The 22,955-nt window shown below is 35.7% G+C and overlaps 1 protein-coding gene across 3 annotated transcripts in view; it reads left to right on the top strand.

Annotated features, from left to right (window-relative positions):
- KCNK2 (potassium two pore domain channel subfamily K member 2) overlaps window positions 1-22,955 on the top strand; it is a 231,229-nt gene that overhangs the window by 146,043 nt on the left and 62,231 nt on the right. For all 3 annotated transcript variants that reach the window (XM_017949549.3, XM_017949550.2, XM_017949548.2), the window contains exons 4-5: window positions 18,861-19,021; window positions 21,670-21,856. In XM_017949549.3, coding sequence (XP_017805038.2) covers window positions 18,861-19,021; window positions 21,670-21,856 — 348 coding nt within the window. The remainder of the gene's footprint in view (window positions 1-18,860; window positions 19,022-21,669; window positions 21,857-22,955) is intronic.

Below are 22,955 nucleotides of genomic sequence, written 5' to 3'. Positions count from 1 at the left end.
TACCAGGGCTATCATGATGACTAAAACGTGGCCCCTGACCTTACAGAACTTCTAATTATAGAACTAATTATTATGATCTAGTAAGATTAGTCTTAGTAAAGGGAATCTTGTATGCAGGAGGGGTTCAGATCTAGTCTTGGGACTATGTATTGAGGGCTTAAAGATGGCTTCTTGGAGAATTGATATCTAACCGAAGTAACCAAAAAATAGTTCTTAGGCATGAGCCGGGTAAGGGGTTGGGAGAATGTGCATTTAAAGCAAGGAAAGTAACATAATCAGAGGGGACCAATAGGGAAGTATTTTGGTTTGGTTAACTTATTTGTATCCTATTTGTTATCTTATGTGTATTTTGCCTGTTGCTTATTTTCACATAGGGTGAATTTTTTCTCTCCGAAAGAGTAATCAATTTCTCCATCACTATTAATTGAATAATTGCTTAATTTCCAACATGTTTGTGGTGTTTTTAAATGTAATGATACATTTAAAAATTAGTATGCAGTATTCCTGACCTTATTCTGTTCTCTTCTGCTTCATCTCATCCCATTCTACACTAGCTCAAGCTGTTCTCTAAAGTTCTTGCATATAACTTACAACGATTACTTTTAGGTAATTTTTATATTTCCCTTAATATCGTGAATAAATAGTTTTCCATTTCACTTGGTACATTTGAGATAATGCTAAAATATTATAATGATGTTGTTTTCCGTATTTTAATCATGCATTCAGCTATTTTACTAATCGCTTATTTATTCATCTTCCAGTTTTCTTTATTCAATTTTCAATATTCTCCTTTATTTACTAGGTATTTAATTCCACCCACAACTAATATATTTGTCTCCTTCTATAATTATTCTTAAAATAATTATATTCTTATTTCTTTACTTTCATTATACCTGTTAGAACTTTCAGAGTAATAATAAAAATAGTTGTAAAATGGATATCATTTTTCCTGATTTTAAGATAATTCATCTAGCTGTGCTTTAATATTATATTAAATACTTTGAGATAGATATTCTTTTTCATGATAAAATAATTTTATATTTCTAATTTTTAAAGAAATAAAAGAATTAGTACAGACTATTGTCCAATGTCGTCTTGATCTGTAAGTGTAATATTTTTTATAGGTATTCTTTTCTCTCTTTTTTTTGCTATTGGTTAATATTTCAAATGTGTAGAAGTGTTTAGAGAATAAAATATTGCACATCTACCTTTATCAGATGTTAACATTGCTTCATGCTGTTTTGTTGTTATTGTTGGATAAAACACAATATAGATAGTTGAAGGTCCTTCCAATCTCATTGAATAGGCCTCCCTTATTCATTGGTTAGTTAATCCTCCTAATTTTGGTAGCATCTCGTGCCTGCAAATATGTTTAGTTCTGTTTCTGAGCTCTTTATTCTTTTGGATTGGTCTGCCTCTCTCTGTTCAGTACTCTGTCCAATACCACATTATCTTAATCATATAACTTTTTAATTGCTAATGTGGATCTTGATACCATGTAGGGCAAATCTTTTCACTTCATTATTTTTTGTCCATTTTTTAAACATTTTTAGATGATTTTTATGTAAGTTCATGAAGTTCCACTGAAAACAGTTCCAAAATATTTATTGTAATGTGCATTATATTTATGCATAAATTTGATAAAAATTGATACCTCTTCATTCCTCCAGGTCTTCTTTTATGTCATTCATTTTGTAACTTTTGTTTGTAATTTTATCCGTATAGTACTTTCATATTACATTAATTCTTATAAATCTTTGTTGCTGTTGAGGTTTTTTTGTTTGTTTTGTATTATATTTGTGACGGTTATTTCTGGGAGTGTAGGAATGTTGTAGTGTGGGGAATAAGAGCCCAGGAATTTTAGCCTAACCATGCTTACCTTACTTATTGAACATCTACATCTTTTTAACTCTTGTCCATTACTTCATACCACCCCATGAAATTATTTTCATTTACAGTAATTATTCTAAGTGTTGAGTGTATTTACCTTTCTAAGCATTTGATTTATTCACGGACTTTTTGTTTAGAGGCTTATGTTGAGTAGGATGGCTTTTGTTCCACTCTTTTGTTCACACTCCTTTAACTCCTCACTCCTCATTTATGCTTAGGTCCTTGTGGAATTCCCTGATATAACACATTAACAATTTTTGTCCCAGTATGGAGTTATTTCAAGGCTTGTCTTGAATTTGTTCTACTGTCAGTGCCTAAATGCTGCATATTGAGAGCCGTGTGGCCTCTGAGTAGATAGAACATTTGAGTAGACCTAACTTAGGGATAAATGATGATTGGGTAGAGAAAATGAGACATATGACACTACCAGAAAATTCACCACAACTGATAGTAGAAAAATGCAAAAACAGTTTCCTCTCCACTTCCTAGTTGGCTTGCTCTTGAGTTTCAGAGATCACAGTCATCAGGAGCCCAAAGTTATACTGTCCCAGCTATTTAAGTACAGTGTTTTAATGAGAATGTTTCTCATATGCATGCTGTCTTCCCCGGTTTTCAGTGTAGAAAATCTTTGTCTATTTGTGTGCCTTCATTAATGGTATAAGGAAAAGCCAGTGGGTGGCGTATTTAGCTGATTTTACTGTTAATTTTGAAAGTTTCGTATCAACATTTTTTTCATCTGAGTTTCCTCAGTATCTAGCATGGTGATTGGCAAGTTGTATTCAATGAAAATTTTTTAATTGAACAGAAATCACATTGATTGCTGTAGTGTTATTTGATTTGTTTTTATGTGTAGCATAGTACTTTATGATACAGAGATACGGTACCATGATAGTATGCACTTTTTTTTCTTATCTAAAATTTCTTTCCATGAGATTGGTGTAATAGAGTTCTACCTCCCACATTTTTAGTCAGAATTACTTATATGTTTTTTAAAATGTGTTTAATTCTAGAAGGGTCTATACCAATGCAATTTTAATTTATTGTTGCTTTTATTGTTACTATTGCCAATAAATGTAACAATAAACTACTGCCTCCACATTTGAAGCTGGCTAAGAGATTCAAGATTTTCAGGAACTGCCTATTAGTCAAATAGAACTCTTCAATCCAGAGTATATAAACTGCACCCAACAAGTCTAAACAGTTTAACTCTGTGACTTAATTTCAGTAAATCTCACACAGAGGGTAGAAAGGCTGCTATTATCCAAAAGTGTTGCTTAGTAGAAGTTTAGTCTGACATCTTTCAATGGAGGTGAACTTGTTTGTAAAAGTCAGCTGTTTGATAGGCTTTCATTACATATCCCAAGTAAACATAAACAAAAACATATGTGGAGTTTGTCAATTTATCATTATGGGTATCTGAAATTTCTCAGTAATGGGGTATATTCTTCAGTCATGATCCAAGGTTTAAATAACTGCGGCGGAAGACTAAATTAGGAAAATATTTCAAATCACAAGTGCAAACATGATGGATCTGGGCCATCTTCAGTCCTGAAAATGAAATGAAAGCTTAGCTTTTTGATCAAAAAGAGTCCTGGTAGGACCAATTACAGAGATGTCTGTAATTGGGTCTTTCTTTACTGCCTCTTGGCAAAATCATTAGCATGCTGTTTACGTTCTTCTTTCAATATACAGCATCGCTTTATATATATATTTTTTTCTCTGACATGTTTTTTAAAAAATTAATTTTTTAAAAAAATTTTACTTTGAGTTCTGGGATACGTGTGCAGAATGTGCAGGTTCGTTACATAGGTATATGTGTGCCATGGTGGTTTGCTGCATCTATTGACCTGTTGTCTAAAATTTCCTCCCCTCACCCCCCACCCTCCGATAGGCCCTGATGTGTGCTGTTCCCCTCCCCGTGTCCATGTGTTCTCACTGTTCAACTCCCATTTATGAATGAGAACATGTGGTGTTTGGTTTTTTGTTCCCGTGTTAGTTTGCTGAGAATGATGGCTTCCAGCTTCATCCATGTTGTGCAAAGGACGTGATCTCATTCCTTTTTAATGGCTGCATAGTTTCTACGGTGTGTATGTACCACGTTTTCTTTTCCAGTCTATCATTGATGGGCATTTGGGTTGGTTCCATGACATTGCTATTGTAAATAGTGCTACAATAAACATATGTGTGCAAGTGTCTTTATAGTAGAATGATTTATATTCCTTTGGATATATACCCAGTAATGGAATTGCTGGGTTAAATGGTATTTATGATTCTACATCCTTGAGGAATCTCCAGACTGTCTTCCACAATGGTTGAACTAATTTACCCTCTCACCAACATGTATAAGTGTCCCTATTTCTCCATAGACTTGCGAGAATCTCTTGTTTATTGACTTTTTAATAATCGCCATTCTGACTGGCATGAGTGGTATCTCGTTGTGCTTTTGATTTGCATTTCTCTAATGGTCAGTGATGTTGAGCTTTTTTCCATATGTTTATTAATCGTATAAATATCTTCTTCTGAGAAGTGTCTTTGCCCACTTTTTGATGGGTTTTTTTTTTTCCTTGTAAATTTGTTTAAGTTCATTTTAGATTCTGGATATTAGACCTTTGTCAAATGGGTAGATTGCAAACATTTCCTCCCATGCTGTAGATTTCCTGTTCTGATCATGTCTTTTGTTGTGTAGAAGCTCTTCAGTTTAATTATATCTCATTTGTCAATTTTGGCTTTTTTGTCTTGAAATCTTTGCCCATGCTTATGTCCTGAATGGTATTGCCTAGGATTTTTATGATTTTGGGTTTTACATCTAATTCTTTAATCCATCTTGAGTTAATTTTTGTATAAGGTGTAAAGAAGGGGTCCAGTTTCAGTTTTCTGCATATGGCTAGCCAATTTTCCCAGCACTATCTATTGAATAGGCAATCCTTTCCCCATTGCTTGTTTTTGTCAGGTTTGTTGAAGATCAGATGGTTGTGGATGTGTGGTGTTATTTCTGTGGTCTCTATTCTGTTCCATTGGCCTATATGTCTGTTTTGGTATCAGCATTGTTGTATTTTTATGTAGTCATATTTATCCTTTGCTTTCTTTATGGGTCTTACCTAGTCGTTATATTTAAAGAATTATTCTCTTGCCCTTTTTTCATAATATTTTACAGTCATGTTTTAAAATATTTGATGATTTAATCCTTCTGATAATATTTAGTGTATAATGTGAGATAAAGACATAGTTTATTTTGAAATAGCCTACTACTTACCCCATCACTATTTAGTGAATAACAACTCTTTTTAAATGACTTAGAATATCATATTTATCAAATATTAAATTCATTTGCATACTGGAGTCCTTTTTATGCTTTATATTGTTTTCATTCATTAATTTGCCTCATAATCTTAATTTTTAAAACTGTAGATAATATCTTTATAATTTGGAAGCAACCTTTACCTCCTATTAGTGTTCCTCTTAAATATTTATTGACTATTATTATTCATTTTATTCCAGATGGATTTTAGAATAATTTCATTAAATCATATAATTTTTTAAAACTCTGAATTTTGGTTGCAAAGATAGGAAATTTGTTACTTATTCAGGAAGATATTTATTTTGAGACTGAGCCTTGCTCTGTCACCAGGCTGGAGTGCAGTGGCGTGATCTCAGCTCACTGCAACCTCTGCCTCCTGGATTCAAGCGATTGTCCTGCCTTAGCCTCTCAGGTAGCTGGGACTATAGGCATGCACCACCACACCCAGCTAATTTTTGTATTTTTAGTAAAGATGAGGTTTCACCATGTTGGCCAGGATGGTCTCCGTCTCTTGACCTCGTGATCCACCTGCCTCGGCCTCCCAAAATGCTGGGATTACAGGCATGAACCACCATGCCAGGCCAAGAGATTTAATTTTTAAGTGAGTTCCCACAAAGAAACATTGTATTTCACTAAGTTTTTCTTGTATTATACAGGCTCTCTAAAGTATCTTGAGGTGTTTGTATTTGCGTGTCAATCAGTCAAGAATATTTATTGATTGTCAATTATGCATTAGTTAATAAGGAAGTACTCATGCAAAGTTCTGGAGTTATAATTATAAAAAACTATATGTGTGTGTAAATATTTGTAGATACAGGTAGTCTGTGTGTGTATATATATTATATATATATATCAAATGTAATCAATCAGTCTCTACATTCATGGAGCTCAAATTTGAGTGGGGAAGATAGACATTAAAATGAACTGTTGCAAATAAGTATATAATTACGAAGTGCACAGTATTGATGGGAATTTTATTTATTTATGGTGTTATTAAGTTCTGATCAGAAAAATGCCTGTTCACTTGAGACTGTTCAACCAGGAGCAGCATATGCAGGCCTCCTGTTAGATGATACCCTTACCACTTTCAGTGAACTTAACAATAGCCATCCATGGAAGGCCTTTCCTTGAAAGTGATGTGAAAAAGAAATACTAACTTTTTGTGTGATATACTCATCTAAATTCCAGAGGCCTTAGCTTGGCATCCATCCAGCTCTTTGGCACAGACTGTCTGCAGTCCCCTACATTTGACTCTGTAATGTGTTGGTAAATGTTAGCTGGTTGATGGGGAAAAAGATCTATATTACAGAGCTTGCCAATTTTTGTGGTACAAATATTTCCACTGTATTAGTTCATTCTCACATGGCTATAATGAACTATCTGAGACTGGGTAATTTATGAAGAAAAGAGGTTTAATTGACTCACAGTTATGGAGGCTTAACAGGAAGCATGACTGGGAGGTCTCAGGATATTTACAGTCGTGGCAGAAGGTGAAGGGGACACAAGCACGTCTTACTGTGGTGCAACAGGAGAGAGCAAGAGAGAAAGGGGCAAGTGCAACACACTTTTAAACCATCAGATCTCATGAGAACTTACTATCACAAGAACAGCAAGGGGAAAGTCCACCCCCATGGTTCAGTCACCTCCCCCAAGGCCCCTCCTCTGACACTTGGGGAATATAATTGGAGGTGAGATTTGGGTGTGGACGCAGAGCAAAACCATACCATCTATTAAATATAATTTCAAGCCATCATGCAGAATTCCTTCAAAGATTTCTCTAGCCACCATTATACTGGGCTTTAAGGCTGAATCTGTCTCAGAGGAGGCATCCCTCACTGGGCCACCACTCCCCAAGGCACTGAAAGAAGTGACCTAGCGGTTTTCTGACACAAAGGGCATGATTAGAGTTTCCCAAACAGCTGCTAAGTCAGCTGTAGTATTAAACCCCTTCTCCCTGCCTGATCCAAGGTTCAGTCCTCTGACCAGTGCCCCTCCCCACCTCCATGAAGATTATGCCTCATTAATCTGCAATCTTCTCTAGTCCTCAAGCTCTTTGGAAGCCAGAATGACTGCCATTCCTTCCACTCTCTTGTCATGCATATATTATGCCATAAACTGAAAGCTTTACTTTCCTCAAGGGAAACATTTTGAGCATGAATACCTTATTTTAAGAGTTAAAACGAAATTTAATACTTTTTTTTGCCCATTTTTCTTCTTGCTGTAATAGTACTGTTTTACTTAAGGCAATGAAGATGCTGCTGATTGACCAGAGAAAGGATCAGGAGTCCAGACAATTACAAATATTAGAAAGCTCAGTCTACTCTACTGCTTATAGTCAATGGACATTTTTCATCTGATTCCCATAAATCCATTAACAATATCATGTCATTTAACTAGTGTCTGTATTCATTGGTTTGAACCTGTGGTACATCTGTGGAGGGAAGTCTACTTTTATTGTACACAGGGAAGAGAGGGAAGAAAGCATCAGGAAGCCTTCTCTAAAGAACCACCTGATTGGGTCACCAGGAGAATGTTTGGGGGAGTTCTAATTAAGCCCTTTGTGTTGAAAAACTGCTAGATCTCCTTTTTGGTGCCATGGGGAGTAATCACTCTGTGAGGGATGCCTCCTCCGAGACACAGATTCAGCCTTAGAGTTCAGTATAATGGCAGCTAAAGAAATATTTGAAAAGTGAAGCAGAGAATATTCAGAGAAGTATTCTATTAGGATCCCTCATTCTTCCTCTCTTAGGTCTTGTGTTGTCTGTCATAAGATAATAAAATGAAGTACAGATATACCACAAGGGACTTGTCTCCATTTTGTGGTCAGTGAAAGGTAGATTGGCTATCCTAAAATCTAGAATTCTGTTTGGATTTTGGGCCATGTTATAGGTGATGTAAATAGGTTTCCTGAGGATATTCTTTGACAGATTTCCTGAAGATGTTCCATAGTGGCCTCCAGGCTAAATCTGAGTCACTGATTGATGTAAACTTGGAGTTCTCATTTCTTATGCTCTTTTAACTAACGTGGGGTAGATAAAGTAAGTCCTCTTGACAGCTAGGCTTTATTATTAAAACAGTAAAGCCTATTTCTAGCAATGCCACAGTGAGGATAAAAATAAAACCAAAAGTTGTATCTTTTATTTATTATTTCCCTGATCCTTCCTGGAGATAGGTTACTTCTTATGAATATGACTCTAAAGACATTTGTCATCTTATGCAAAAAACAAACAAAAAATAATTGGATAAAATAGGATAACTCAGATGCCTGCCCTACCCCAGGCCGCATAGTTATTGACCTGGAGAAGGCAATAAAGGACAGTGTTGGATCTTAGCAGGACTCTGAGATAATCAGCGAACCCACGTCAAGATAGTGCACCCTGCTGACTTGGCAAGTCCCTCAGGTTCTTGGTACTCAGTTTATTGATGTTAGAATAGGGGATGGGTTTGAAGTTGTTGAATTCTAGAGTTCTATTCTTGGATTGTGTACAGAAATGGTTCACCCTCCCAAGTAGGTCAGTTGAACATTTTCTGACTTCTTAAACTTTGGGATGGTCTTTTGCTTCTTTAAGTTACCTTGATGCAAGCTTTCTGGGCCTTTATCATGCTTGCCCTGATGAATTATTTGTGCATGTTGCTCTGCTATAGAACATTACAAGGCATTAGTAGATAAGAGCAGATAAGAGACAAATGAGCTAAGTGTGTAGATTCCTTACATCAGAGCCCATGGTCCTGCCAGACTTTCCTAGGTGTCGGGGTGCCGGTCATGGCAGATACTTCATCTTGACTCTAGGTGTCCTCCTGTACTCCAGGGCTCTCAACCTCTCCTTGTCCTCTGCGCGGAGCATATAGGAACTTCTGGATTGTTTGCAACTTGTGGAGGTTTCTGAAGCTGTGTTCCATTAAGGAGACACTGGGTGGACAAGAACTTTACTTGCATCTTCTCTAATTCCTTCTTTCCCCTAGCAGGATCTACTGCGGACAGAAGGGGGATGGTAATAGGGTTTTTTCTACTACCTAAAATAGAAAAGTACATTTTTAAAGAAGAATATCCTTGCTATATATGTAATACAGTTGGGGAGTGTTTTGAAGGATTATTATCTTATTTACTATCCTATGGTTTTATTTCCCTTCATGTTTTCTTTTCTAGCACTATTTGCATTTTTGTTTTTTCCTGATACTGTAACTAGTGCATAAAAGTTTGAGGAACATAATACTTACATACTTGTACTCTTAAAGTGTTTCCCTACAAATAACTTATTAATTGCAAAGGAAGAGAATAGTAACTTTTCAGTAGTGAAACCTTATGGACCTACCTTAGCCAAGTTCTCAAAGTCAGTATCATCATTAATAGGACAAGCTAATATCATATACCCTGATGTGATGCATGGAGAAGGATGTGGTATTTCAGCCCCAAATGCGTAACTTAAACCCATTTGTGAGAAAGTATCAGATAGATTTAAATTGAGGAATATTTTATAAAATAACTACCCTCCATTCTTCAAAAGCATAAAAATCAAAAAAGATAAAAGAAGGTTTATGAACTACTCTGGGAGATTAAAGGAGACTAAACAGACATGCCAATTAAATACAAGGTGTAATCTTGAATTAATAAGACAGCTGGAAGAATTTGAATGTAGACTGTAGATTAGATGATAATACTGTATTAGTGTTAACTTTCCCAAATTTGATTATTGTACTTTGGTTACTTAAGAGAAAGGCCTGTTTTTCTTAAGAAATAACACAGCAGAGAACTAAGGGATAAAATGGCATGATGTCTACAGCTTACTATAAAATGGTTCAGAAAAAAGAAATGTCTGGATGTGGAGAGAGTGAGAAAGCAAAGTGGGAAAATATTAACATGTACAGGAAGCAGATACAGGAGTTCTGTGAACAATTATAAATTTTCTGTGAGTTAAAGGTATTTTGAAAATAAAAGGTAAAACAGAAAAGAAAGAAAACAGGCTCCAGGAGCACAGGTTTATTGTATGGCTTCCCGTTCCACTGCTCCACAGAAATGACCACTTCTGACATCATTGATGCCCAATTTGTTGCTAAATCATTAGACATTCTTCAGTGATGATCTTATTCGACCTTTCAAAAATAGCTGGTGATGTTAATCATTCACTTCTTTTTTAACTTGCTCTTCCTGTGACTTTTCTAACAACTCACTTCCCTTTATTCTTTTATAACCAGTCTCTTTGAAGCCTCTCTTTGCCATCTCTATACTTTAAGTGGTGTTTTTTGGAATTCTGTCCTAGGCTGTCTTTTCTTCTGAGTCTATACATTCTTCCTGGGTGTTTACCCCATAATTTGTAGATCTGTTCAGGTTGCTCTTGGGTTTCAGACTTACACATGGCATATTCTGTGGATCTCTCCTTTGGTTATTCCTCTGGGCATATCAAAATCAATGTTCCAAATTTGTTATCTTTCTTACCTTCCTTGATCCTACCCTGGTTTCCCCCAGACCTGGTCATTTTTCATTGTGTCTGTCTCAGAGAAATGTTGCCAAGATCATCCATTACTCATACCGAGACCTGGACTTGACACTTCTTTATTCTTGCCTCTATAAATATCTTCCTCTTTACAGCCAGAATACACATGTAACAGGATCCATCTAAAAGTCTTGCATTAGTCATTCAGCCTACATGATAGCGCCCAAACTGTTGAGCATGGATATGATTCTTCATTATGTAGCTTCAGTTTTCTTTTCTTCCTTTATCTGCTGCCACTCTCACACTCTCTCTTTTCTAACCATCTGAAATTTTTTCAGTTTCTCAAAGATGCTGGATTGCCTTTAGATTTTTTCCTCCAAGACCTTACATGTATTGTTGATTAGCCTTATCGTGAACCCTACTTATTTCTGCTACCTGGGGAACTCTTTTTTATGGGACTTGCTCTTTCACCCTCTCTCTCTTTTTTTTTTTTTTAAATTATACTTTAAGTTGTGGGATACATGTACAGAACATGAAGGTTTGTTACATAGGTATACACGTGCCATGGTGTTTTGCTGCACCCATCAACCAGTCATCTATATTAGGTATTTCTCCTAATGCTACCCACCCCTAGCCCCTTAGCCCCCCAGCCCCTGACAGGACCTGGTGTGTGATGTTCCCCTCCCTGTGTCCATGTGTTCTCACTGTTCAACTCCCACTTATGAGTGAGAACACGTGGTATTTGTTTTTCTGTTCCTGTGTTAGTTTGCTGAGAATGATGGTTTCTAGTTTCATCCATATCCCTGCAAAGGACATGAACTCATCCTTTTTTATGGCTGCATAGTATTCCTTGGTGTATATGTGCCACATTTTCTTAATCCAGTTTATCATTGATGGGCATTTGGATTGGTTCCAAATCTTTGCTATTGTGAATAGTGCTACAGTAAACATACATGTGCATGTGTCTTTATTGTAGAATGATTTATAATCCTTTGGGTGTATACCCACTAATGGGATTGCTGGGTCAAATGGTATTTCTGGTTCTAGATCCTTAAGGAATCACCACATTGTCTTCCATGATGGTTGAACTAATTTACAGTCCCAACAACAGTGTATCAGCATTCCTATTTCTCCACAGCCTCTCCAGCACCTGTTGTTTCCTGACTTTTTAATCATCACCATTCTAACTGGCATGACATGGTATCTCGTTGTGGTTTTAATTTGCATTTCTCTAATGAACAGTGATGATGAGCTTCTTTCATGTTTGTTGGCTGCATAAATGTCTTCTTTTGAGAAGTGTCTGTTGAAATCCGTTGTCCACTTTTTGATGGGGTTGTTTGTTTTTTTTTCTTGTAACTTTGTTTAAGTTCCTTGTAGATTCCGGATATTAGCCCTGTGTCAGATGGATAGATTGCAAAATTTTTCTCCCATTCTGTATGCTGCCTGTTCACTCTGATGATGGTTTCTTTTGCTGTGCAGAAGCACTTTAGTTTAATTAAATCCCACTTGTCAATTCTGGCTTTTGTTGCCATTGCTTTTGGTGTTTTAGTCATGAAATCTTTGTCCTGAATGGTATTGCCTAGGTTTTCTTCTAGGGTTTTTATGATTTTTGGTCTTATGTTTCAGTCTTTAATCCATCTTGAGTTAATTTTTGTATAAAGTGTAAAGAAGGGGTCCAGTTTCAGTTTTCTGCATATGGCTAGCCGGTTTTCCTAACACCATTTATTAAATAGGGAATCCTTTCCCCATTGCTTGTTTTTGTCAGGTTTGTCAAAGATCAGATGACTGTAGATGTGTGGCATTATTTCTGAGGCCTCTGCTCTGTTCCACTGGTCTATATATATATATATATCTGTCTTGGTACCAGTACCATGCTCTTTTGGTTACTATACACTTGTAGTATAATTTGAAGTCAGGTAGCGTGATAACCTCCAGCTTTGTTCTTTTTGATTAGGATTGTCTTGGCTATACGGGCTCTTTTTTGGTTTCATATGAAATTTAAAGTCTTTTTTTCTACTTATGTGAAGTGAGGAAAGTCAATGGTAGCCTGATGGGGATAGCATTGAATCTGTAAATTACTTTGGGCAGTATGGCCATTTTCACAATATTGATTCTTCCTGTCCATGAGCATGGAATGTTTTTCCATTTGTTTGTGTCCACTTTTATTTCCTTGAGCAGTGGTTTGTAGTTCTCCTTGAAGAGGTCTTTCACACCCATTGTAAGTTGTGTTTCTAGATATTTTAGTCTCTTTGTAGCGATTGTGAATGGGAGTTCACTCACGACTTGGCTCTCTGTTTGTCTATTATTGGTGTATAGGAATGCTTGTGATTTTTGCACATTGATTTTATATCCTGAGACTTTGCTGAAGTTACTTATCAACTTAAGGAGATTTGGGGCTGAGACGATGGGGTTTTCTAGATATACAATCACGTGAGCTGAAAACAGAGACAATTTGACTTCCTCTCTTCCTATTTGAATATCCTTTATTTCTTTCTCTTGCCTGATTGCCCTGGCCAGAACTTCCAATACTATGTTGAATAGGAGTGGTGAGAGAGGGCATCCTTGTCTTGTGCCGGTTTTCAAAGGGAGTGATTCCAGCTTTTGCCCATTCAGTATGATGTTGGCTGTGGGTTTGTCATAAATAGTTCTTATTATTTTGAGATATGTTATATCAGCACTCAGCTTATTGAGAGTTTTTAACATGAAGGGGAGTTGAATTTTATTGAAGGACTTTTCTGCATCTATTGAAATAATCATGTGGTTTTTGTCATTGTTTCTGTTTATGTGATGCATTACATTTATTGATTTGTGTATGTTGAACCAGCCTTGCATCCCAGGGATGAAGCCGACTTGATCATGGTGGATAAGCTTTTTAATGTGCTGCTGGATTCAGTTTGTCAGTATTTTACTGAGAATTTTTGCATCGATGTTCATCAGAGATATTGGCCTGAATTTTTTTTTGTGTCGTTGTGTCTCTGCCAGGTTTTGGTATGAGGATAATACTGACCTCATAAAATGAGTTAGGGAAGAGTCTCTGTTTTTCTATTGTTCAGAATAGTTTCAGAGGGAAAGATACCAGCTCCTGTTTGTACCTCTGGTAGAATTGAACTATGAATCTGTCTGGTCCTGGACTTTTTTGGTTGGTAGGCTATTAATTACTGCCTCAATTTCAGAACTTCTTATTCGTCTATTCAGGGATTCGATTTTTTCCTGGTTTAGTCTTGGGAGGGTGTATGTGTCCAGGTATTTATCCGTTTATTCTAGATCTTCTAGTGTATTTGTGTAGAAGTGTTTATAGTATTCTCTGATGGTAGTTTGTATTTCTGTGGGATCAGTGATGATATCCTCTTTATCATTTCTTATTGTGTCTATTTGATTCTTCTCTCTTTTCTTTTTTATTAGTCTAGCTAGCGGTCTATCTATTTTGTTAATCTTTTCAAACAACCACCTCCTGGATTCATTGATTTTTTTGAAGAGTTTGTCTTGTCTCTATCTCCCTCAGTTCTGCTCTGATCTTAGTTTTTTCTCGTCTTCTGCTTGCTTTTGAATTTGTGTGCGTTTGCTTCTCTGGTTCTTTTAATTATGATGTTAGGGTGTCAATTTTAGATCTTTCCCACTTTCTCCTGTGGGCATTTAGTGCTATAAACTTCCCTCTATACACTGCTTTAGCTGTGTCCCAGAGATTCTGGTATATTGTGTCTTTGTTCTCATTGGTTTCAAAGAACTTACTTATTTCTGCCTTAATTTCATTATTTACGCTACCTGAGTAACTTCTACTCAGATTCAGATCACAGCTTCAGGGTCACTTACTGTGTGCAGCATGTCTCATTCTCTTACATCCTGTGCATCAGGAGCATTCTGTACTTTCTGTGGCACACACTTATCACACTTTTGTATCAGTCTCTTGCAGGTGTCCTCACTGGATTGTCAACTTGAGAGATCAGGTCTGTCTACTTCATAGCTGCACCCCTAGTGCTTAGCAAAGTGCCTGGCAAATAGTAGATGCTTAATAAAAAATTTTGAATGTATGAATGAGTAATTGCAATCCATGGCAAAAGCAGATATTAGAGAACCTTACTCTTATTATGCATGTACATTTGCCCACTGATTCATAACAACTTTGTATTATAAGGAATCCCAGAAAACCATTAGTCCAAAGTATTAAACACTGCAAGTGATTATCTTGCTTCTGTCTGACTCTTATAGTCATTTACTCTATTTTGGCTGCCGTTACGTTAGCATGAGTTCGCTTTCCATAGCTTGCACCAATTGCTTTTTGTTCTTTGCCTTGAAGCATCAGAATAGGTCTGTTTCCTTGTCCATGTTTTAATCATTCACATAGTTGAAATCAGCTAGCCTGTGTTTTTCTACTCTCAGCCTTCTTTTCTTCAGCACAAACACCTCCAATTCCTTCAACTTTCATATGTGAAAAGTTGCTTAATATAGAGCATGCTATTTTGCCAATGTCCCTTATGAAGAATGGCATCCATAATTTGACAAAACATTCACAACATAGTGGAAGAACAATGTATAGTCATGACTGCATTAACCTGGCTTTTAAATAGTTTGCATACTGACGAGGCTAAATACATTGATCCTCTAACCTTTGCTTCTACAAATATTATTATTGATAGTGATTATAAGAATTATTATCATACCTAACATATATTGAGCACATATAGTATAATAGAGTAAGCGCTTTTCACATAGTACTTTATTTGGTACTTAAAACTCAATGAAATGTGTAGTAACAATATGCCCTTTTAACAGATGAGGAAATAATTTGCCCAAGGTCACATAACTAAGAAATAATGGTTCCAGGAATGGCTATAATATACTGCTAAACTGTTACTAGGTTTTGTCTTGACTGATATCCTTCAATCAGTTAATTTTAGCACTTAAAACTCAATGAAGTATGTAATAACAATATGTCCTGTTAACAGATGAGGAAATAATTTTCCCAAGGTCACATAACTAAGGAATGATGGTTCCAGGAATGTCTATCACATACTGCTAAACTCTTGCTAGGTTTTGTCTTGACTGATATCTTTCAATCAGTTAATTTTAGGCTCTGATGTAAAATGGTTTTAACATGATGTGTGATTACCTTATTGTAAACCTGTGGAATTTTTGTTAGATAATCAATATCTAACTTCTTAAAAGACTGGTAAATTCAGAGATTGAATTCCTTGTTTATGTAAACATGCATTTACCTCACATCACTAAAAAGTTGAGATGACAGAGGCATAGAAAAATTTTTTTTTTAAATTTCCATAGTGTGCTCAAGAGCAGGAAAAATATTGTGACTGACACAACAGGAGTGGATTTGGGCATGTTATGAATCGTACAGATGCGGAGGGACCATGAACTCTTCTTGAGTTGAGGAGCCCACATCCCCCATAGAAGCAAAACAGAGGATTCAATAAATGAAAATTTCCAAGAGAACTTCATAAAGTCACCAAAATTAAAAGCGGAAATGGGTCCAAGGGCAGTCAGCCTATAAATTACTTCAAGTTGTGTGGAACTACTAATCCTAACTTTTTGGTAGCTGCCTCCAGTCTTTGCCTCCAGAATCAAGCTGTATTTTCCAAACAGAGCTGTGTTACAGATATTCCCAGAGCAGGCAGCAGGCCTGAGAAACAGTAAGATGGCTGTACACTGATGGCTGCTTTGAGAATTAGGAGAACCTGTCCCCAGAAATCCTGTACAATGCACTCCTACATGAAAGTCCAGACTCCAGTCTCCCCTCCTTCACCAGCACTACTTCAGCCAGGGCTCCTTGAACCAGAATCTTCCATATACCACCAGAACAATCATGAATCTCACTGAGGCTAGAAAATAAATTTCGACTACAAATACTAACCAATCTAGTATTGTATTGTGTTTACAAGTATGAGGATATGACCAGGAATTAACTACTCGTAGAAATTGTCCTAAGTAAAGAAAGTGTAGGATTTCCCTCAAAGAATTGAGTTACTACATGGTTCAACACTGAAAAAGAAATTAATATAATTATTATTTTCATGGCATAAGAAAAGGCTAATGGAAAAAAAAGTCAAAGTTCTTGAACATTAGATACATCAAAAACAAATCCCTCAGTAGATGAATTGACTAGCAACGAACACAGAATTGACTGAGTAGGAGGAAGAGAAAGATGGAAATATCATAGGGAAAAATATACGGGTTAAAATGACTAAATATTAGCTCACCCTCACTCCATGTTCTTTCTGTATCAAACAAATACAATATTCATATTCTTTTCAAATAACAATTAAATAAATGCAAAAATTGACCATAATAAAGCCACAAGGAAAATCTCAATGGATTCCAACAAGTAAAAATCACATAGCCCATAATCTTTGACTACAATAGTCATTAAACTGGAAAGTAACAACAACAACAAAAATCCCAAAATATCTGCTCACATTTTTGAGTAAGAGATAACTAAAATCAAAGTTCCAAATTAATTTAATATGAAGGACAGTAAGAGGTTTGCTGATGAAAAGAGGTACTCTATGTACTTCTAGAAGTACATTCTTTAACCCAAGCATATATGTGTAGATGGTTCTTCTGCTCTTAAAAGTGAATGAAGTTGAGCTACTTGAATAGTAACAAGTAGATATCCTTGCACAAAACTGGAAAGGCTTCACGATCTTTAAAACTTTAAAGAAGTTTAATAATTTTACATTTTTGGATATTACTTTTTGGTAAATACTTTAATTAAAATATTTTAAAGTTGCTACTAAACTTTCATCTTTAAATAACTTAAGCATATCTGAAGACTCTTGAATTGAGGCAATATAGTCTTCTCAGTGTGTTCTGAATGATAACAAAAGCTTTACAGTCAACAGGATTATCAGCAATAAAGAGACAGAAGTAAGTTTAATGTGCCAAAAGCAGTTGCAACCAAAGCCAACACTGACAAATGGGGTCTAATCAAGCCGAAGAGCTTCTTCACAGGAAAAGAAACTATCATCAGAGTGAACAGGCAACCTACAGAATGGAAGAAAATTTTTGCAATCTACCCATCTGACAAAAGTCTGATATCCAGAATCTACAAGGAACTTAAACACATTTACAAGAAAAAAAACCATCAAAAACTGGGCAAAATATGTGAAGAGACACTCCTCAAAAGAAGACATTTATGCAGCCAACAAACATATGAAAAAAGCTCAACATCACTGATCGTTAGAGAAATGCAAATCAGAAGCACAATGAGATACCAACTCATGCTAGTCAGAATGGCGATTATTAAAAAGTAAAGTAATAATACAGGTTGTGGAGAAATAGGAACATTTTTATACTGCTGGTGGAAATGTAAATTAGTTCAACCATTGTGGAAGACAGTGTGGTGATTCCTCAAGGATGTAGAACGAGAAATACCATTTGACCCAGCAGTCCCATTACTGGATATATAGCCAAAGGATTATAAATCATTCTACTATAAAGACACTTGCACAAATATGTTTATTGCAGCACTATTTACAATATCAAAGTCATGGAACCAACCCAAATCCCCATCAATGATAGACTGGATAAAGAAAATGTGGTACATATACACCATGGAATACTATGCAGCCATAAAAAGGAATGAGATCATGTCCTTCGCAGGGACATTGATGAAGCTGGAAGCCATCTTCCTCAGCAAACTAACACAGGAACAGAAAACCAAACACCACATGTTCTCGCTCATAAGTGGGAATTGAACAGTGAGAATACATGGACACAGGGAGGGGAACAACACACACTGGGATGAGTCAGGGGTGGTGGGAAGGGGAGGAAGAGTATGCAGGGCTTAAAACCTAGATGATGGGTTGAGAGGTGCAGCAAACCATCATGGCACACACGTATACCTAGGTAACAAACCTACACATTCTGCAATTGTATCCCAGAACTTAAAGTAAAAAAAGAAAGAAAAAAGAAATAAGTTTAATGAAAATATTATTTTGAAAAAATAGTGAATAATAATAATGAAAACATTATTGCATGTGTTATCACCTCAGTTTTCATCATCTCAAAGTTTAGTTGGAATATTAACTATACTTTGTATATTTTTGAAATATTTGCTTGGAATATCTTACATTAGAACATATTAAAATAGTATGTAATACAAACGGATTCTTAACTAGTCAAAATCAATTATTGATATCATGCAATATTTGGGAGTTTCTGAATCAATCTTGAGTTCATATGTTTTAAACAACTATATTCATTTATAAACAATGTAATTTTTTTTAAAGGATTTGGAAACATCTCACCACGTACAGAAGGCGGCAAAATATTCTGTATCATCTATGCCTTACTGGGAATTCCCCTCTTTGGTTTTCTCTTGGCTGGAGTTGGAGATCAACTAGGCACCATATTTGGAAAAGGAATTGCCAAAGTGGAAGATACGTTTATTGTGAGTATGATAGATATTTAACTACATATATTTATTATTTGATTTTTTTAAAAAATACATCTTTTCTGTCACCTCAGATACAATTAGCGATTCAATTATTAGGGTTTCCATAACAATTTATATGTATCTCTATTGGCATGTAACTCACTGTATTTTAATTATGTTTATACTTAATCTGAATGAATAAAGTAATGTATGAGAAAAACTCAAAGATATAAACAGAAAAAAGTAGAAATTCAAAAGTCTTAGATTCAAATTTCTTTTACTTTTTTTTTTTTTTTTTTTTTTTGAGACAGAGTCTTGCTCTGTCACCCAGGCTGCAGTGCAATGGTGCAATGGTGCAATGGTGCAATCTTGGCTCACTGCAGCCTCCACCTCCCAGGTTCAACAATTCTCTTGAGTAGCTGGAATTATAGGCACCCGTCACGATGCCTGGCTAATTTTGTGTTTTTTGGTAGAGGTGGGGTTTCACTATGTTTGCCAGGCTGATCTTGAACTCCTGACCTCAAATGATCTGCCCGTCTTGGTCTCCCAAAGTGCTGGGATTACAGGCTTGAGCCACTGTGTCCAGCCAGATTTAAATTTCATATGTAGTGTCTCCTAGCTGTATTCTCTTAAACTAGTTATTATCCCATCAAATCTACATTTTCTTATTTGTGTAACTTGAATAATGGTATATGGAGGCATCATTCTGAGGGTTGGTGGCAATATAAATTTAACTTTAACATAAGTAGTAAAAGACTGACAGTACTTTATTATTTTAAAATTTGTTTTGATACCCTTATAAAGCCCCTTTGGGAAAGATGTAGTCTAAATAGTAAACATAATAAAGGTGATCATATAACTTAATTCAGTAATGCCATTGATAGAAATGTATCTACACAATGTAATTTGGTAGAGCCAAAGGTGTAGTATACATGGAGATCTTCAAGTTGTATTATAGTCAACAAAAAAATGAAAATGCTTTTGTTAGAATTTTAAGTGAAAAATACTACTACTCTTAGGATTATAAGCTTGAGTTCTTGGAAGAAAATTATGGAAAAAGTAACTTCCTGTTAGAGGGTGGGATTATAAAGGATTTGGTACTTCTAGCACCACTATTGCAAATAAATTTTGTTCATTGTTTAGTAATGTTTATACTTTCACACAAAGTTCAACAAAATATTTATATTTAACTCTACTGATGAAATAAAATATGGAGTATTGTTTTCTCAATTTGGATTACAGCTCCAGTTTTAGCACTAGTCATGTTTCAGATTTAAGATCAAAGTTAGATCTCAAACATTTTGTTCAACATTGTGTTGAAGTAGAATAACACATAGTTATTCCAAAATTGGAGTTTTATTCTTTTTTGTATTATACTTTTATTTAAAATAATTCTCTGTTTATATTAATCAAGAGGGAAGATTGGCGACATAAACATGGTAATGTTGAATTCTTCATTCATTCATTCAACAAATTGTTGAGTCCCTCATAGATGCTGGGTAATATTTTTTTATGTTGCATATACACCAGTGCATAAACAAACAAATTCCATGCCCTTATGATGATGACATTCCAGTGATCATAGTTCAGTGTTTGGTACCAAGCATTATTCTATAATCTTTATAAACATGAACTCATTTAACTCTCACATGTAAGATGAGAATGGTTGACTAGAGGAATGTCTATGTACCCTTTCCATTCTGTGATTTCATAGGTCTTTAAAAATTCTCAAGCTCTAACATTCTGTGATTTTCATATGGTGTAGTTTGTGACCTATATTTTTTACAGTTAATAGGACTGATTCAGTCAGACTTAAAATGTATGGTAACTAACCTCAAATAGAAAGCTGGACATAAACTGTTATATATACCAACCTCATTTAATACATTACACTATTGAGTTTTTTTTTTTTAATTGGAGAAGGAGATTTAAAAAAATGGGTATTCTGATGACAGCTATGGCCTAGGGATATTGAAGACTTATCCTTACTTGCTGATCATATAGCTTTGTTAGTTATACAATTTAGTACCATAGAACAGAGAAACAATTCACCTGGTTCATGTTGGAATCTAACTGTGGAGGTTAAGCTGTTAGTATTATGCTATAATCAATTAAATTAATGATAGGAAAAAGTGATGGAAGTGACAGAAAAAAAAACTTTATGAAATTAATGTTTATCAATGAACAATTATAAATACTTAATTCTTGTTTCAGTGTCTCCATTTTTATATGGTTCTGGATTGTATTTGGCATGCAATCAGTTTTATGTATGACTATAGAATAGAAATATTTCTAAAGTATTTTAGGTAAACAAATAATGATGGAAATCTAAAATTGCATTCTCAGGGCAAATGTAATTTGCCTTTTCAAAAGAATTTTACCTGTTGTAAAGCTATGTGAGGATAAAGTAGCATCATTATTAGCATTGATTGATTTATTGATGATTCCTAATTTTCATATGTAAAGAAGTATAAAAGAAAATAAAATAACATGCTTACTTGCTAATTTGCTCATAATAGTGTATAGGTTAACTTTGCGGGTATGCAAATAATTTCTCTCTGTCTCTCTTTGTTTCTCTCTCTCTCTCCCCATATACATATGTGTGTGTATATATATACACACACACACACACACACACATACCCCTTTCTGTCTCATCCCTAGAAGTGGAATGTTAGTCAGACCAAGATTCGCATCATCTCAACAATCATATTTATACTGTTTGGCTGTGTACTCTTTGTGGCTCTGCCTGCGATCATATTCAAACACATAGAAGGCTGGAGTGCCCTGGACGCCATTTATTTTGTGGTTATCACTCTAACAACTATTGGATTTGGTGACTACGTTGCAGGTAAGCTTTTCCTGGCACCCATGTTAATCTTCTAACAGGGGTTTATTAGATAGATTTTTCACTTAGGTTTGTAACAAAACACAAGGGCTGGAAGAGTTTTCTAGGGCTGCCATACCCAAGTACCATGAAGTGGGTGGCTTTAAACAAAGCAAATTCCTTGTCTCACAAAAGTTGGAAATCAAGGTGCCAGCAGGGCCATGATCCCTCTGAGACTCAGTAGAAATTTTCTTAGCCTCTTCCTAATTTCTGGTAGAGGCCATCAGTCCTTGACCATTCTTGGCTTGCAGCTGTATCACTCCCATCTCTACCTCCTTCGACACATGTTTTTCTTCTTGTGTCTCTCTGTCTCTGCAGCCAAATTCCCTACTGCTTATAAACATACCAGTCAAATTATATTATAGGCCCACCCTACCCAAGTATAACATAACCACATCTTACCTAATTACATTTACAAGAGCGTTCTATTATTCATTTATTTATTTATTTTTGAGACAGAGTCTTGCTCTGTTACCCAGGCTGGAGTGCACTGGCGCGATCTTGGCTCACTGCAACCTCTGCCTCGTGGGTTCGAGTGATTCTCCTGTCCCAGCCTCCTGAGGAGCTGGGATTACAGGCATGTGCCACCAGGCCCAGCTAATTTATGTATTTTTAGGAGAGACAGGGTTTCACCATGTTGATCAGGCTGATCTTGAACTCCTGACCTTAGGTGCCTTGGCCTCTGAAAGTGCTGGGATTACAGGCACAAGCCACTACGCCCGGCCTAAGAATCTTATTTTCAAATAAGATTACATTCTGAGGTACTGGGGATTAGGACTTCAACATATCTTGGAGTTCAGTGGCAAAGACAAATAGTGACTCTTTGACACTGGAGGTATACAGAAAGGTGGAGTTAAGTATTTATTTTTTATTTAATGAAGGGAATATAATCACTGGTTGTTCAGAATTTTATATTTCCACTCTAATTTTTGATACCAAATATCTGCCTCCGATTTCTTTTTTGTTTTGTTTAGCACAGATTTTGACTTTTTTCTCAAATAATTTCAACTTTTATTTTAGATATAGTGGTACATGTGCATGCTTGTTACCTGGGTATATTGTG

The sequence above is a fragment of the Papio anubis genome, chromosome 1 (assembly GCF_008728515.1).
Source record: "Papio anubis isolate 15944 chromosome 1, Panubis1.0, whole genome shotgun sequence".
NCBI classification, from domain to species: domain Eukaryota; kingdom Metazoa; phylum Chordata; class Mammalia; order Primates; family Cercopithecidae; genus Papio; species Papio anubis.
Note: the sequence above shows the minus strand (reverse complement) of the source record. Positions and strands in the feature narration are given on the sequence as shown.